At 42.9% G+C, this 17,894-nt stretch overlaps 1 protein-coding gene across 8 annotated transcripts in view; it reads right to left on the reverse strand.

Annotated features, from left to right (window-relative positions):
* The window catches only part of PIP4K2B (phosphatidylinositol-5-phosphate 4-kinase type 2 beta), a 453,863-nt gene extending 437,073 nt beyond the window's left edge, over positions 1 to 16,790 (reverse strand). For 3 of the 8 annotated variants that reach the window (XR_010025728.1, XM_063132523.1, XM_063132511.1), the window contains exons 1-6: positions 15,739 to 16,498; positions 10,200 to 10,297; positions 5,464 to 5,560; positions 4,756 to 4,908; positions 2,165 to 2,311; positions 607 to 645 (exon numbers count right to left, since the gene is read on the reverse strand). Coding sequence is in view for 6 of the 8 variants with exons in the window: in XM_063132523.1 (XP_062988593.1) it covers positions 607 to 645; positions 2,165 to 2,311; positions 4,756 to 4,908; positions 5,464 to 5,560; positions 10,200 to 10,297; positions 15,739 to 15,915 (711 nt within the window). In the remaining 2 variants the exon portion in view is untranslated. Of the gene's footprint in view, positions 1 to 606; positions 646 to 2,164; positions 2,312 to 4,755; positions 4,909 to 5,463; positions 5,561 to 10,199; positions 10,298 to 12,132; positions 12,384 to 15,738; positions 16,501 to 16,722 lie in introns of those variants that run through there. The other 5 variants (XR_010025730.1, XM_063132542.1, XM_063132556.1 and 2 more) reach the window with 4 other exon arrangements.
* Between the last annotated feature and the right edge of the window lie 1,104 nt (positions 16,791 to 17,894).

Genomic DNA, 17,894 nt, shown 5'->3' on the forward strand with positions numbered 1-17,894 from the left:
GCAACGTTGGTTATTTCCTTGGCCACCATTGATTATTTCGTCAGCCACAGAGACGCAAGGCAAGAGTGGTCAAAGCAGTGGCTGCCTCTCTAGTCCAGCCAGCAGGATAGATTTTCAGCAGCAATGGCTGATGGGATACTAGTGGGAGGACTGAGGTGGAGAGAGGACGGGGGATGAGTGAGCAACTCAGCGTGGACTAATAGTCAACTCAGCACTGATTCTAATTCACACCACAGTTGATTATTAATCATGTCTTGTGAGTAGTACGCCTAGATAGTCAATGGTTGAGTTGATTATTCACCTACCGCTGACTATTGTGTTGTGCAAGCTGGCCCAGTGTATTGTGCGAACCATTCCTAACCATGGTGGCTACATTATCACCGTTTAAACATGCTCACTGACCATTTTCTGCAAAAGTTTCAGCGGCCTAACAATGGCTTAACATGTTGTCTAAACAGGGCCAATATAGTGAGTTAAAGATAAGTAGCTGTAGCTTTTCACCCCCAAACACACCTATTACACCTATAGCAGCAATGTTTGTAGCTTTACTCAGAATGCCTGGGATCTTTTTTGCTTTTTAAAGGTCTCCCCAACAGTTGCTCTTACCTTTTCCTTGTCACTGGCTTCTCTTGCTACCGTTGAACCCTGGAAGGAAAAGAAGAGGGATGGGAAAAGGAGACCTACTTTAGAGCCAAGCAGTAATTCAAATAAAAAGCCAGCATGGAGCCTTGATTAACTAAGGGACTTTCTGCAAAGTACTTTTGTTTGTTCTTCCCCCACCCCCACCCCCACTGATAGGCTGTTTCTACACCTGACTTTTCCCCCAGGATCGTCCCGGGATCATCCCTGTGCATCCAAATGACACACAGGGGATCCGGGGAGCAGGCAGGAATGATCCCTCCATTTTCCTGGGATAACCCTTAGGTTATCCTTTGAAAGGGCCATATTGTATTTTTAAACAGTCCAAATCACAAATTTATTTGCTGGGAAAATGTGATATTCACCACAGGCAGAACAAGTTTATGAAGGACAGCCAGAAACCAGGCAATATGGTTCTGATTATCAGATAGTGGAGACCAACATCAGGGGATGCCTATCACCTTAATGACCTGATCGGGAGCTCCCCTATTGCCTCTGGCTGGCCTCTATTGGAAACACAATGCTGGGCTAGATAGAGTCGACCTCATCGAGGAAAGTCAGAAAGTGTATCTATTGCCATTGTGACTGCGGTGTGAAATAGGGTTGCATGAGTGACATAGGCACTTAAAGTCCAAGAACGTAGTACAAAAATATATTACTTCCAATTACCAGCTGCCTATCACAGGAATGCATTCTATGTATAAGAAATTTTCAAATCAACTGGGAGACACTCTCTCACATAGCCCAGAAGAAGCAAATGGAACACTTTCCAAAATGGCCCCAGAAAGCTAGTGCAGAACTCTAAGAAAGCCCAAAAGCATCCTTCTCCAACCTGGAGCCCTCCAGATGTTTTGAACTACAGCTCCCAGCATCCCCAGCCAACTTGGCCAATCTAAATGCTGCTATTCAGGATAAAATATTCTGTTCTCCCAAAGTGGCTCCTAATAATTTTTTATATGGATTTTTGTCAAAATTGGCCGTATGCATTGGTAAACCATTGGTATTCCTGAACATTGTTTGTGATGTAATTATAATGTGATTGATGTAAATCACAAATTCACCATACACACACCACTTCACTGGCAGTACTGTGAACCTTTCCCCCCCCCTCCATTTTTGGAGGCAGTTTTCTACCCCCACTGTAGAACTCCTGCCTATGAATTTCCATCTAATAAGTTGATGTTTTAAAAATCAGCATCAAGCCTGAACACCATCCCTTCTCTTATTCCAGCATCAATTGAGGCAGGAGCTGAAATCTGCTTGTGGCACATGAAGAAGCGCCCTAAAACCATCTTCAGGATGCCACATTCCCATGACAGGAGACAGAGTCCACATGTGCACAGTAAATCTATGGCAGCAGCATTTTCTCTGCTCCCCAACTCTCCTTAGAACCACAGGGCTCCATGATCTGCATGGTAGCCCTAGGAAGAAACATTTGCCACTTGCTACATTGTCCATCACAGGAGAGGAGCAAGGCTTCCATGACAGAGTCCTTAAAGAGGCCATATGTAAAAATGGCCCTCACCTTGAGATCATATTTCCGATGCACGGTTAACCGGTGACTAAATACATTCCTGGTGACCACCATGTAGGTTTCCATACCATCTACAGTAAGCCTGTATATGCCAAGGAACTGTGGGAGAAGTGTATTTCCATGACATTCCACAGTGAACTAAAGAGGATTGGGAAAAGAGAGAGGAAGATGAAATCAATCAATGTGAGGCTAAAGATCTCCAGTGTAGCTTAAGCAGAAGGATGACTACAGGGCTGCTCCGGATTTTGCTAAGTATCTTCCCAACACATTAAAAAAATGTCAACCAAGTTTTGAAACGCCAGATAATTTCTAAGAAGTGAAAGCATCAGGAGGAAAAGGTTGTTGTGAAATTTCTGAAATATGCAAAGCACTTTGAGCATTTAAGCTAAGTCCTATAATGTCATTATAGGACTCATGTGAACAGCACTCTTCCAGAAGGGTTCAAAGGAGTTTACCCTTTTTCGTGTCTCAACATGCAGTTACAATTGAAGGGGATTCTGCAATCTTCTTCAATTTTGGGGTAGAAATGTAAAATTTCTGAAAATTTTGAAGCCATGGGGGAAAAAACATTTTTTTCCCGGAAAAAACATAAATATTCCAAAAAATGGGGGGGGGGGAATGCAGTATTAGCACTTTTTACAGATTGAAAATCACTTTGTTACTTTAGAAACATAAAATGTAATTATGTACAAGTTGGTTTGTCATAAAATCACATTTGGTATATTAAAAGTACAGTGTATTCAAGCAATTATTACAAATTGAATGTACTTTTTAATTTTTTTACCTTTTTTTGTAACAAATGGAGCTACAAGCTCCTGAACCGTAAGGAACCTCTTTGGCTTTGCCAGTTTATGAGGAACAGGCAAAAAACAATTTTAAAAACAAACAAACAGAAGAACCCATCAAAATTAGTAACAAAGAAAATTGTTTATGTCTCTGGTAGTCCTCCACAGTGTCAAGTAGACATAAAGCCCCCATTCTCATAAAAAGAACTGAGAAAAAGGGGGGACCAAGATTCAATGAATACGCATGAAATTTAATCAGACTCATTTCCTGAGCTATAGCTAATCTATTAGTTTGTCTCTGCTTCAATGGCAGTGCTGCCCCCTAGAAGCAGAAATGCATCTTGCTCTTGCATTTGAGAGTTGTAGTCTCAGTTTGAAACCTAGGATTTGCTTGTCCTTGGTGCACAGAAATTGTAATACTCTGATACTATACATAGTTTTTAGAAATTATTTGGAGAAGTAAATATATGGACACCTTGTTTTAAACATTTTATTCATCATGGTAAAATAAAACATTCCATAATCCATCTTTTCTTCATTTTTTCCAATTTTTTCAGGGGGAAATCCCCCCCCCCCAGCATTCACAGGTCTATTTTGGGGGGTGGGGGAATCAGATGTGCTTTTCCAGAGCAGTTGGTTTTAAAGATTCTGTTTCTGTTTTAACGATTGCATGGCAAAGAGAACTTCACCAGGTGCAGCTTTTCCAATCTGGCAGCACTGCTAGACTGAATTTTCTATTCAGTGAATACAGACCTTAAAAATACAGGAGCTCAGTCTGGACTTGGCAACCATTTGCACAGCAGCAGTTTTCAGATGTGGGAAACTATGGGACCAGTTTATACCAACCCAGTAATAATGTTAGCAAGGGTTTCTTGGTCCATGTTTTTACCAAGACTTTTCCAACCTTTCCAGATTAATATCTCAGGAAAGGGATGGTAGCAATAACGGTGATTCAGCCAAACCTGTCAATGCTGGTGAGGCGCCTACAGTCTCTCTTTATGGATCTTGCAAGCTGCAACATCACTTGATAGCTTGGTAAGCATGAAACACAGGGAGGGAATAGGACAGTGGGCAAGCATGGCCTGCTCTGGGAGCAACCATGGGAGGTTGTGACTCCGTTCAGATGACATGCTAAGCCACGGTGGTTAAGCATTTAAACAGTATGACTTAGCATGTTGTGTGAACCATTCCTAACCATGGTGGCTACATAACCACAGTTTAAGCACGCTCACTAACCATTTGCTGCAAAAGGGTTAGCGGCCTAACCATGGCTTAGCGTGTGGTCTGAACATGCTGAGAGAATGGTAAAGTCCATGGAGCAGAAGAAATTGGGCGGGGGGGAGCAGCAACCCATAGACACACAACTTGAACTGTGGGGGTTTAAAACTGAAAGTTGCCATTTGCTGTGAATCCCTACAGATACAGAGTGATATTGCTCTATCCCTGGCATTTCTATGGTGAAGGGCTTATATTGGAAATTTGAGTGGGAAGTAATTCAATTTTGTACCAGAAATGCCAATAAGACTGCAATGCTCCTGAACCCTGTGATGGCTTAGGACAACACAGCCAAGCACCAGGAAAATAAACTGGCCAAAGGACTAGAACCAACAAATTCCTCCTGTTGTACGAAGCTGGAAGGAGAGGGAAATCTCTGTAGAAGTGTCCCCAACTGTCACAGCTTGGTGGCACCTCTACAGGGAGTTCCCTGCTCTCGCAGCCACATTGAAACAGTCCTTCCCCACCCTCCTAGCTATTCTGGGTCACAGGTGCTTATTCCACCCTTTCCACATCCCCTACTTGATGGTACTTCTTTAGTATGTTGTGCATCTCTGCAACGTCTTCACTTGACACCGCCTTGATGACAAACCGCCGGTCATAGGTGGTGAGGAAACGAACCCCGCACCGGCCGTGGCTATCGCTGTACACTGGAGCACTCCGTGTCACAGAATTCTACAACAAAGAGGCAACAGAAGAACAAGTAGGAGATGCACCAACCACATCTTCAGATGAACCATGTAAGACGGGTGAACTTCAGCTGATGTGGGAACTTCCTACCTGGACCCCAACCACTAGTGCCTTTGTCTCTTGACCCTACTTCTATCAACAATCCTGTATCAGTGTGATCAGAGTGTCAGACTAGGGCTGGGGAGGCCCAGGTTCAAATCCCCACTCAGCCATGAAGCTTACTAGGTGACCTTGGGCAAGTCACTATCTCTCAGACTAACCTACCTCACAGGGTTGTTGTGAGGACAGAATGGAGGAATTATGTATACCACCTTGAGCTCCTTGGATATAAAATATATAAGATAAAAAATACAATAAATAGTTCTGCCTTGTTTCTGGCAATTGATCCTATTCCTGTAAGGACTTTCACACTGGACTCACCATGAAAACAAGGGTTAACTTGCAATTTGCTCAAACAAGTGCAGAAATACTGCCTGGCTCCAGCATATTGCAATTTTGATTTTGATACACCTAGGTGAAATGCTATCACCTTGACCATACCTGATAATCTTGATCGTCAATCCCAAACCTTTCCCGGAGATTTCGGAAGACCAGTGGACAGTACTCCTTGAATTTGAAGCGACTTGGCAGGTTCTCTCTGGAAGCAGATGCAGAGAATGTGTCAATATTAAGAGGTAACTAGGTTTTAAATACATATTAGGCTGAAAGCTGTTTCATACATTACATTTTCAGCATACATCTAAGATATTTTAAACGGCATATCTAAAGCATGAATGTGACACATACAGATTTGAAAACATGTACCTCATACAGGTGCTCTGATCAGACTTCTGGGATTGGCTGCCAATGAAGCTGGGTTTACTATTAGTTATACGGTGCCTAACATTTCTAGTGCTGCCTGAGAATACGTTTTAAAAAAATAATACAGGCCCTGCCCTTCAGGCTTACAGTCTAAGAATAAACACAAGACTCATCAGGAAAAGGAAAAAAGAGATGGACGTATAACTTGAACAGATGCTTCAGGCAGAAATTAATCAGATGCAGCTAAAGCAAGTGGTTAGGAAAGGTCAACCCCAATGTTGAGCTGAGACGTAGGCAAAGTTTGTGTGCATGGAGCCTAATGCGTAAGCAAGCATAACCTGCAATACTGTACTCAGACAGCAAGGAAATTAAAGTGCATACCTTAATGTACAATTCCTATGCCTTTTAGAGCATGAGTGAAAAATGTCATTGTACCCTCATCCTAAACGGAAGGCTGCTTTTTAATTACTGAATTATTACATCTGCCTCTTCAGGAGTATTCTTGTGATCTCCCCTTTGCAAGATGATACCCATGTCAACCTCCTTAAAATCAGATCAGATCCTGTAAATATGATGTTGTGTAATGGGCAGTCATTGCTCTTTTGGGATTGCTGTACCTAGATCCAAAGCTGCTCACAAATGAGTTCTATGAGCTAGGTTTGATTTTTTTCTTTCTGGAACTGTAAGTGCAACTTTCTCAGCTTTGCAAAGTTAGCCTCCAATGTTTACTGGCTTGATATCCCGTGCACCTTTTTGGGGGGTGGAGGGAGGGGGCACTCGGAATACTGCACTTGCCACATCAGGCAAATACAGGAAAGACTTCACATTCAGCCACTATCCTAACAATGTAAGCTATGAATTTGTCAATCCTGTATCGTACCTTTTAATGGTCAAGAGATAATTCAATGAACAGCACACCCATTAAAAAACTTGTGAATGTAATGTTCAAGCTGAGTAGCCAAAGCTCTTTTTTAATGCCAACCTTGTCACTATAGCTTTCATATCACCATTGTTATAAAATAATATTAATATTAGTTGCAACCAACATTCTTGAGGCCCATCTCATGTGTCATTACAGAATGCATAGCCCCAGAATACATTATATTGGTGTTAAAGCATGGAGCAACTCCAAGTTTAATACATCTCTTAACTCTTTCCATCATTATTACTTTTCTGGTTAGAGGTTCATCGAAGCCTTCAAGCCAGCTAATTTCATAATGTTGCATTTGTTGCCCCCCATTATCATTGCAACATCTACGTTTACCTTTTGCTTCGCAGATGTTCTTCAAGATGATGTTTACTATGGTACCAGAGGGATATACATTAGGATTGATGTGATCAATAGATAATATTCAGTCTCTCCCTGATTTTTTCCCCTGTTGATCGAATCAGATGGAATACAAGTGTGTGATTTCCTCTGTGAGCATGAAGTGACATTCTTGTTAGGACTTGCATTTTCATCCTGCTTGTCAGATATATCTATGAGGAATCCTCCATACTTGTGGAGACTCAACCCCCGCCTTTCAGAACAAATTGGTGTAATGTTAGACTATTCATACTTTTAGGACTATGCCCACACCGTGTAAATGTTGTTCTTCCACGTGTTGTCCAATTAGCCACACTTATGAGTATTGCACCCGCACCAGCTGGAAAGGTTACAATCCTATCGGACTTTTGATCTCTCTCCACCTGCCAGCATATGTCTGGGCAAATACCATTCTATAAACTTGGGTTGGGAGACATTACATGTTCCCCATGCATGAACTTCGACTAGTATTTCTGACAGTCGAGATCTACTAAGGAACCATCTCTTGAACAGTGAAAAGCTGTAATGGAAATTCTAGCTCCCTTTCCGCTCTTACAGTGCGCATTGACAACTTCTATGGAATGTTTATGTTTTGCAAGATAGGCACAACAAGAGTTAGCCCTGCTACAAATATTAAAGCTACCAGCAACATTAAAGCAAAGTATCCATTTCACAAACATATATTCTCCCACATATGTTAAGAGGCTGCACAAATGAGCTCCCTGCAACCAAAATCTAGTAATAATCTCCTAAATGGAGAAAAGGTGGCATCAATCAGATTGTGATTAAGTGGGAACAAATATGCAAATTGCTGAAAAGCACTATGCACCAAATATGACAAGGATACTGCCAAAATGTGGCTTTGGCTGCTGGACTGCCAATGAATTCATAGTATTGCCACAACTGCACACTCTTTTGTAAAAAAAATTCCTAATATATCGTATAAATCAATGAGCTACAGAAAAGAGTTCTCTGGTTTTATACCAACTGTCCAGAACCAAAGAGATAAGCACTCCTTCCATTTGCAATGCAAGGTAATTCTGCATACAAATCTCTCCCTCAGTTAAGTCAGAGAGATTTAAATGAGTGAATTCTGAAGAACATTTGAAACACAACACTAAAGTTTCCCTAAATTCAGAGACCCAAATCCCTGTGTGTGTGTGTGTGTGTGTGTGTGCAGAGGCAGAATTGATCTATATTCATTGGGCATGTACGTGAATGTACACACACAAATAAATTATGTGGGGGGGAAATGCATTTATAGGGTACATTTATGCGCCCCTAATTAAAAATTCTGAGTATTTGGATTCTGTTATTGCTGCTTAAAATATAAATATGCCAAAATTAATCTTCCTAACTTGTGTGGAAGGTGGTAGCTTGCAGGACTGAGAAAAATTTGATGTAGCCCAAAGTAGTATCTTCAAAGGGGTAAATGGGAGAGGCAAAGAAGGGGCAAGAAGAGGGCCTCTCCTTCCCAGCAACTTTGCCAGTTAAGTCCACAGAAGTTACTACCCCAGAAAAAAACGTTACGCTACCCTGCCTAATCAAGCATGCTTATCATTTGTGGTACCCTAATGGCATAAATGAAGGGGGTGGGTGGGGAAACAACAGACTTCCAATTAAAAAAATGCTTGTCTACCTGGTCACCTGAAAGAAATTTTGACTTGCCACAGGCGAGGCAACCATGCAAGTGCCTGTTTACAATTCTGATTTAAAGGTCAGCTTTTGGAGTTTGCCACTTTAAGCGTCTACACCGTTCTCCAAGTTCAGACCCAGGGCCAGCGGTCAGCATGATCAAGCACTCGTGGACCTCTCAGTCCAACATCTCCAACTTTAGTCATTCTCAGCTAGAATTCTATCTTTCCTACACTTCTGCCACTAGCTTCACATTCTTAGGCTTGCCGAGATACAACATTTTGTTTATTTAGCATTTTTAGACTGTTTCTCTGCCACCCAAGGCAACACCCAAAGTAGCAAAAAACACCAAGAATAAAAAATGTCAGCAGCATCTGAGCAGCCATAGATTGGTTCAGATTCCTGGATCCAAGGCCGGAGTCAGTGCTCCGACTTCAGACCCAGGAACCTGAGCTCCCCGCCCCCGCCTCCTCCCCTTTGCAGCGGGCATGGAGAGGACTCCACCGGCTTGCAAAAGTGACCTCAGAGGGGAGGTGATGGGGGAATTCCTGTGGACGGAAAGAGAAGGGACTGGGAAGGGTGGGTTACGAGGAATCCTCCGGCCACTCCAGCCTCATTTCCTCCCCGTCCCCAACGCCTCAGCTAGAGGGGTGAAAGAGCCCATCTGGCTGAACTGCAGAGCAGGAGGAGCACAGAGGTGGAGATTGCTTTGGCTGCGTCTCCCACTGCATTGGAGCATGGAGGCTTACGGCCATCCCCGCAGGATTGTGCCTTAAGTGGATTTAAATAGAAACACCATGGGGAAAAACTCAAAGTCCCAAATGGTGTAAAATCATAACGCTCAGAAATAAAATGAAACAAACACAAAGCCCTCAAAAGCATAATTTAAAAAATAGAAAAAAACTGAAATCCAAAAGAAAGAAAATATCAGCAGTTTTAAAAGCCTTTCTGAACAGTTAAGCTTTAAGCAGCTGCCAAAATGCCAAGAAGAAACTGGCCAGGCACATCTCAAAAAGAAGAGCATTAAAGAGCACAGATGCTGACACAGGAGGAGGCCTTGAGACTCTTCTTCTTCTTCTTAGACCTCAATTCTCTAGAACCCGAGGCAGAGCGCAACATCTCCCCGAAAGGTATGAGGGAGTGGGAGGCACATATGAAATGAGGTTAAGACATGAAGACCATGGAAGCTGGTAAAGTTCATCAGCATGTTGAATTAGGCCTGAAAGAATAGACGCAGGCAGCAATTGGGCCAAAACAGGAGGGTTATTGCTCCCTGTCGCCTGTCCCAATCAAAAACTGAACTACAGCTTCCAAGCCGTATTTATATATGGGCAGGGTTTAGAGTGCAGACAGACAGACAGGTGGACATTTTTAAAACACACACATCTCTTTTGTTTCACTTCCACATCACACTGACTCCTGTGAAATTATAATTTATATCATTGTATGTAAATGAAAAGCAGCTGTCTATATAATAGAATTTCTACCCAGAACAGAGGAGCATTTTTAAATCAAAAGTTACTTCATTACTTACTTGTTGAAAAGATGATTGTCCACCTTAATCTTGCTGTAGGCCTTAAAGTCATCTGGCATTAACATAACTGGGACAGGGACATTACTCAACTCGTTAATCTGTAAAAGAAACACACATTCTAAACAGGCTATAAGCATAAGGAAAGAGGGAACCACCTGTACTGCTACCATTCATGACTGCAGAGCCAATAAACCCTATTAAACTTTCATTGGCAGTTTCAGGATTAAGTGGATGGTCTGCAGTTGTATAGCCCAGAAATAAAATGTATGTTCCACCACATAGTGAGTACATTGCCACACAGAGGTCCACTCTGCATTTATTGAGAGGATAAACTTGAGGCATCTGAGGGAGCTGAGATCAAGTCCAAACATTGTCCCATGGACTCACTGTGGACTTGGGTGTCAGTCTTTCAGAGATGTGAACAGTTTACAATACAAAAAATAAAACTGCTGAACCCAGGCAATGAGAATTCAGGGTCAAGAAAAGCTACAGCCTGTATAAATCACGGAATGATATAATTTCTATCTATCTGTTTTGGCACAATTTATTCTCATTTAAGTAATTATGGGGAAAGGGGCACTGAAGGCGTGTCTCAACCACCTGCAATCTTATTCATCTTATTACGTTTCTGCAGGTATTGCCCAAACTTCCAAGCGTATCTGCAACCATAAGTGCATAGAAGCTTGCTCTTATTTTTAAACGAAAGCTTAGATTCCCATATCTGTGCTTTTTCTGCAATGACATAGAATTGTGTACTCTCTCAGAGACTTGCTATGAGGGCAAAGAATATCCAGAAACACAGGTTGCAAAAGGCTTGGGAGCCAGTGCGGTGCAGTGGCTGGAGTGTTGGACTAGGGCTCCGGAGACCCCATTTCTAGTCTGCACTAGACCACAAAGCCCTCTGGGTGATCTTGGGCCAGGCACTGACTCTTGGCCTAACCTACTTCACAGGGTTGTTGTGAGGATAAAATGGAGTGGAGGAGGATTCTGTATGCCGCCTTGCGCTCCTTGGAGGAAAGGCAGGATATAATCCTAACAACCAAAGAAAAGATTATTTAAAAACCTGAAATTGCTATATAAGCAAACTGTATAAAGTGGGGGGGGGGGATAGCCAACTATTTCTTGGAGAAAACAGCACAGCTGGAATGGTTTTTTAGTACTTCTTATCCCTATCGCAATGTTTTCAAAATTTTGAATACTGAGAATAGGGAGGAAAGAGCACTAGTTTTTTTCTGGATTAAAATAGGAACTACATTTCATTGTGTGTGGGCTGAGCACCAGTGAAGTGGGTTTCCAATGCAAATTATGTTAATTTGCATAAGGTCATTTGCGTTGGAAAATTAAGTTTGCATTTGAAAATCTTCTGGTGCCCTAGCAGAGGGATGGGCAACTTGTGGCCCACCAGATGTTTGGGCTGACAACACCCATCCTCCCTCACCATTGGCTGTGTTAGTTAGAGCTGATGGGAGTTATGGGCCACATTGAGAGGGACACAAGTTGCCCAGCCCTGCCCTAGGAGGAGCTAAACTAGTACATTTATTTTACTTGTATTTGGTAAACAACAAATCTGTGTTGATTTTTTTTGTCCCAATATACCACAAGTATTTGACCTGAAATACTTGAAGATAAAAAATTAAAGCACACTTAATGTGATTTAAATGTTATATTATCTGAATTTTTTTTATTGTAATACTTGAAAAAATTGAAAGACAACATTGCATAGATAAAAAAACAAAGGTACTGAGAACCATTGTCACAAATAAATGTTTGCATGATATTCTGACAACCACAATAAGTAAATAACTTGGAATAATCCAGCAAAATTGACTGGGGTAGCATTGTGCAAATGAAAGGATCATGGAATTAAATGAGGGGATTTCTTGCCACAGGAGATTCTTGCCACAATCACCAGCAGAAAATGATTGGAACTTACTTGCAATTTAATATAGACACCATCAATATTGGCAGTTATTGTCCCAAATACTCAGGATTTCTGGAGACAAACGGCATAAGGCTGTGGGTTTCCCATGAGCATTTGGCTAAGCCACTACTGGGAATGGTATAGTGGGACAAGATGGACCTTGGTCTGATCCAATAGAGTTCTTCTTGTATTCTTATATATGAGATGAAGAGGTGAGGGACAGCCATTCCCAAATTGTTTGCCATGAGCAAACAGTTAGCATGCTGTAAAAAAACCAAATTAATTGAATAATATAAAGGGTCCTATGAGCACAAAACAATTGCCTATGGAGGAAGTGGCATGATTTATTGCTTTGGCTTTTAGTTCTCCTCTGCTAGAAACTGGGAATTCCGTTGTATCGGGTGTGTTTGGTTCTATCAGTCACTCCTGACGTAGCAGAATTACTGGCCCTCTAAAGAGGCTGTCTGCTGTATTTCTGTATGAGTCACTGCTCTTGTATTGCTTCTTTCCAATCAGAACTGGGTCCAGGCAGGGATTAGGCTCCAATAATGGTCCACCAACCTGCAGAGGGTTGGAGATGCCTTACCAGATAATTATCTGACCATGACAAGGGAGTTGTAAGCACATCATCAACATCTTCCCATCCCCTTGCCCAGTCAGACAGACCATACAGCATACCAACTCTTGATTTTAAGTATGAATTAGCTCAAGTAAATTGAAAGCCAACAAAAGAAGTCTATACAGTTTGTTTACTTGAGATGAGCCAAATGACTGAGAAACCAAACTGTCTCTCCATTCATTGCCAACTCTGGGTCCTATTGAAGAAACAAGTAGCACTCCATCCATGACAGGGGCCAGTCAGCCTGATGCATGCAGTAGCTCTCTGGCTGTAGCTAGACCTAAGGTTTATCCCTGGATCGTCCAGGGGTCAAACCTGTTCATCTAGGTGACACACAGGGGATCCAGTGCTCAGGCAGGGGCGAACCCTGGATGATCCCAGGATGAACCTTAGGTCTAGCTGTGGCCTCTGTTGCTGTTTGCCCTCAGAGCCTGGCAGTCAGAAGTATCCTGTCTCTGTATGTGGAGGCTCCAGGTAGCTGGTGTGGCTAATAGCTACCGATGAACCTCTTCCCCACAAATGTACCTAATTATTTTAGAGCTGGGGAATGCAGGGAGTTGTAGGACATTTTCTAGAAAAGTTTAATGCATAGGATTGCTCCCTTAAAGTATTTTCTGCTGGTGATTGTGGCTAGAATCTCCTGTGACAAGAAATCCCATTTGTTTAATACCAACCCTACCCAAATCAATTTTGCTAGATTATTCCACGTTATTTACTTATTGTACTTGTCCAACATCTTTCCTAAAATGTCAAGGCAACATATAAAATAAATTCAATTTAAGACATTAAAAGAAATATTATAAAGTTGCAGTACCTAAAAGCATTAATTTAAAAAACAGAGTTATTTCATTCCATAGTTTCTTTACACAGTTCATAAATCTCCACATAGAAACACTAGGTCTTCCTGGCCCCCACGCAGTTGTCTGTTAAAGATGTACTCCCATAGCCAGAATTCCTTCAGCCAACTACCTACCTTATTTCTAGGCTGGAGGGATAGGGTAGTAAGTATCTAGTAAGTTAAAATGATGTAATTTCACAAAGCTTGGGAAACACTGCAGTCTCTGTTCAGACATAGGGCAACATTGCCATGTTTGCCACAAAGAATTTGACAGTTTATGGGGAAGGGGACACTTTGTCACACATGGTGCAAATATTCACCATTGACTCTTGTACAATCCATCGTGCTGCAGTTCAAGCGGCATAAGTAATTTCCCACATGTGCACATAACACACGCTGGGTTTTTAAGGCTCCTGCACGATGAGAACTCTGCTCCATTCCACAGGAGGAGGGGTCTGCTTCCAAAGAAATGGCCCCAGAGACCTTGGAGGAGACATCTTAGCAGCTTGAGCTGTTCGTTTTTAAATGGGCACTGTTGTTTTATACTGTAGTTTTTATGTATTTAAATTTTGTATACTTTTAATGATTACGGTTTTTACCTTTTGTAAACCACCCAGAGAGCTTCAGCTATGGGGCGGTATATAAATGTAACAAATAAATAAATAAAATAAGAGATGATCATGAATGTCCTTAGGGGGTGTCATGCTTTCCTCAAGAGCTTTTAAATGTTTTCTATAACTGTGGTCAAAATCCATGAATATGTATATTTGAGTGTATACAGATGTATACAGATTATTAATTAAAATAGCTCATAATTTATTTATTTATTGCATTTATATCCCACCTTTTTTCCTCCAAGGAACTCAAGGCGGTGTGTGGTGTACATAACCCTTCTCCTCTCCATTTTTATCTCACAACAACCCTGTGAGGTAGGTTGGGCTGAGAGTCTGTGACTAGCCCAAAATCACCCAGTGGGTTTCCATGGTCAAGTGGGGACCAGAACCCGGATCTCCCGACTTCCAGTCCAACACTTTAGCCACCACACCACACTGGCTCACACTACACCACATTGGTGTAGCATTTATATAGCTCCTGCATATTTAAAATTTTACCATCTTCTCTCCTCCTCCCCCTAACAACTTTGTGAGATAATATTGCCATTTTACATAAGTGGAGAGGCAATAATTTACTCAAGGTAACTAAGCCCGAATTGAAGTGGGATTTAAACCCAAAGGAGGTTGAATAAAGCTGACAAAATTCCAGTTGCCTAGTCACCCAATGGCCTGTTAGAAATCTGACATATTGTTCAAATCTAATCAATTTTCAACATCTATTCAAACATATTCATGATGTGTGTGTTCTTATGCTATGAATTACTAAACCCAAGTAACCAAATTCATCATAAAGAATCAGTATTAGTAGAAACAGATTTATTATGTCTAGCCATAGTTTACTCCAACTGACACATCGGAGCTGATACTGAACTGGAATCCATTGGTAAGGTTTTAAACTTAGGCTGCAATCCTATACAGACTTACCTGGGAGTAAGTCATATTGAATTTAAGGGGGGTTACTTCTGTGTAGACATGTATAGCATTGCATTATTAATGATTGAAGGGGCTAACACCATTTTTGTCCGCCTTCCATAACAGTAAATGAGAAGGTTCAGCAGGGAATGCATCCTCACTAAGGTAAATTGGAGAGGTGAAATTATCCCTACTTATTAGAATGAAACCCCACAACCATGAATGAAAGACTGGAGTATGCAGAAGGGCCTCCCTAGAGGCACATACTTAATGAAGTTCACTTAAAACAGAACTGTTACCTCTTCACACAGGTTTTAATAAACCTCCCCATACACTTTCAGATGATTTCAAAAGACGGCTGTCCCCTTCATTTTCCCTAATAAACATTTTCATACATAATAGTGATTCTAAGCCATGTTACTAACAGAACCTCTAGGGATCAGTTGTTTTGAGCTTAGCCATCCACAAAAGTCTTATTAAGAACAAGGGCTCCTGGAGAACAGAAATGGTCAATAGCAGGTTAGTCATCAACCAGTGGAGATGGGTGGGTGTCATATTTCGTGTTTCTTGCCATGTGCATAAATTCAGGGAGGTGGGAGTGGGGCGTAGTCTACATTGGCACGTCTCTTGCTCACCGTGTGGTTGACTCCCCACATAAGGACGCTCAGAAGTGGCTCTGAGGCGCGGAAGAGCTTCACTTTCTGGCAGACGAAATGCTTCTTCTTTGTCTTTGTCTTGGAAGCGCTGAGCGCAGCGCCTAGAGCTGCACCGGCACTCGCAGCTGCTGTACCCCCAGTACAATTTGAGGCCATGGCAATGAGAGGGTCCTCTGGGCTCCCCGCTTTAGAGAAACACCTCTGCCTCTAACAGCAATGTCTCCGCATGGTGTCACCTGGGCCCCTTCAACCTGTGGAACTCTTTCTCCTCAAGAGCTCATGTCAACGTTCCTTCAATATCCACCCACCCCCTCAACCCACTTATTAATACTCTTACTCAAGATGACAGGCCCCCCGCCCCCAGCTCATGCGCTGGTATTGCCCGGCCCCTTCTTACATGGCCTCACTCTGGCTCAGCGGTGTCACCTAAGGTTTATCCCGCCCAAGCCTCCAAAATGGTACCCCCTTCCGTGCGGAAGGCAGTGGTATCACCCTTAGCGAAACCCCCAGGAATACCACAGGGCTTCCCTCCCCCTCGCGGTGGATCCTGTGACGGCCCGCAATGTTCAACTCTGCCGGTACCTCCCCCCCCCCCCGCCCAAACAGTCCTATTCAGCCCTTCCTTGTGCCTAGGACGGCACCATGCCAATCCAGGCAATGGCACACTCTCTCACACACACACGCCTCGAAAACATCCACAATGGTACAACCTACACTCCCCCCCCCCCCCGTCTCTATTCGGTGTTCTCTCCTGTCCTCCTCACACCTACTCGGCGGTATCGCTTGAATGATACACAACGGCAACACCCCCAAGCACCCTCCCCCCCCCGCTACAACCAGTGGGTTAGCTCAGAAAACCGGGCCCTGCATGAGCACCCTCTTCTGCGAATGGTTGGGCCCGTGCCCCACCCCCTGCCAGCTGCCCAATAATCCCGCCTGCCTTCCTGCCAAATCGGACCTAACCGCGCTCCCCCTTCACAGTAACCAGAGGATAGTTTCGCCCGCCGGCAACACGTCGCCTCGCCCCGCCTACCCCCGCACTTCTTTCTCGGTGGTTCGCTCCACCGCGGAACGAGCTCTGCGCTCGGCTCCTGCGCAAAGGCGGCGTCAAGATGGCGGCGATCGGAGGGAGGGAGGGGCGGTGCAGGATGTACCATTCCCGCTTGAGCAACAGGCGAAAGCCACGGCGAGGATCGTTAACGCAAGAGACATGGATATTTCTCTTGTGGTGGTGGTGGAAGTCAATTTGGGCTGGTCAAAAAGGAGATGCAGCCCAGGGAGCGAGCAATTCTCCCCCCCCCCTTTTTAGTAATGGTAAACTCCCATAAGGAGAAAGTGACGTCGCGTATAGAACTGCTCCTCTCCGATTTACAGACGCAGTAACCAATCAGCGGCGAGGCACCAGTAATTATGAATGGGGGATTACGACGCGTCTCGGAGGGTTTGTTTTAGATAGCGCCCCCTCTGGCTGGAGTAGACCTTTGCGCTAGGATAAAGTATAGCAATTGTTTTCAAAGTGCAAATGACCTTGTACAAACCACTTTCATCAATAGCTCAGTAGTTTATTTGCTAGTTCCCCGCGGTTTTCTAACTTAGAGAGAAGGGTTGCCCAGCGAAAGCGTGGCATTTTGGTAAATGTGTGCGCCATTTCCTATTTTAAAAATGAAGCATTCCAGCCCAAGGAAGCTACGAAAACCCAACCATACAATGTCACCTGCAGGGATGACCACCTCTTGGTGCCAATAATAAGCCCTACCCCCCCACCCCCAATTTACATTACATGCAAGGGATTATACTTATGTTGCCCATCTAGAGTCTTGGAGATTGGAAGAAACAAAGTATGTTACATACTAATTATGTACCAATCCAGAACATTATTTACTACTTATCATATAGAACCATTGAAAACATCCAGCTCTATCCAGTAATGTACATTTTAAATATGAGATTTCACTCAATACTGCCACTTAACTACTTCCATGAGTTCAAGGATAGCAACTGTTTGAAACGTTGTATTTTGTTAGGATGCAATCTACATAATAATGTAAAACCTCATAATCTGGTTCATATTTCCCATAACACAAATTAAACAGCAGTTTGGAGAGGGCAAAACTATATATAGGGCAAAGGCCTAG

Source organism: Elgaria multicarinata, chromosome 1, assembly GCF_023053635.1.
Source record: "Elgaria multicarinata webbii isolate HBS135686 ecotype San Diego chromosome 1, rElgMul1.1.pri, whole genome shotgun sequence".
Taxonomy (NCBI): domain Eukaryota; kingdom Metazoa; phylum Chordata; class Lepidosauria; order Squamata; family Anguidae; genus Elgaria; species Elgaria multicarinata.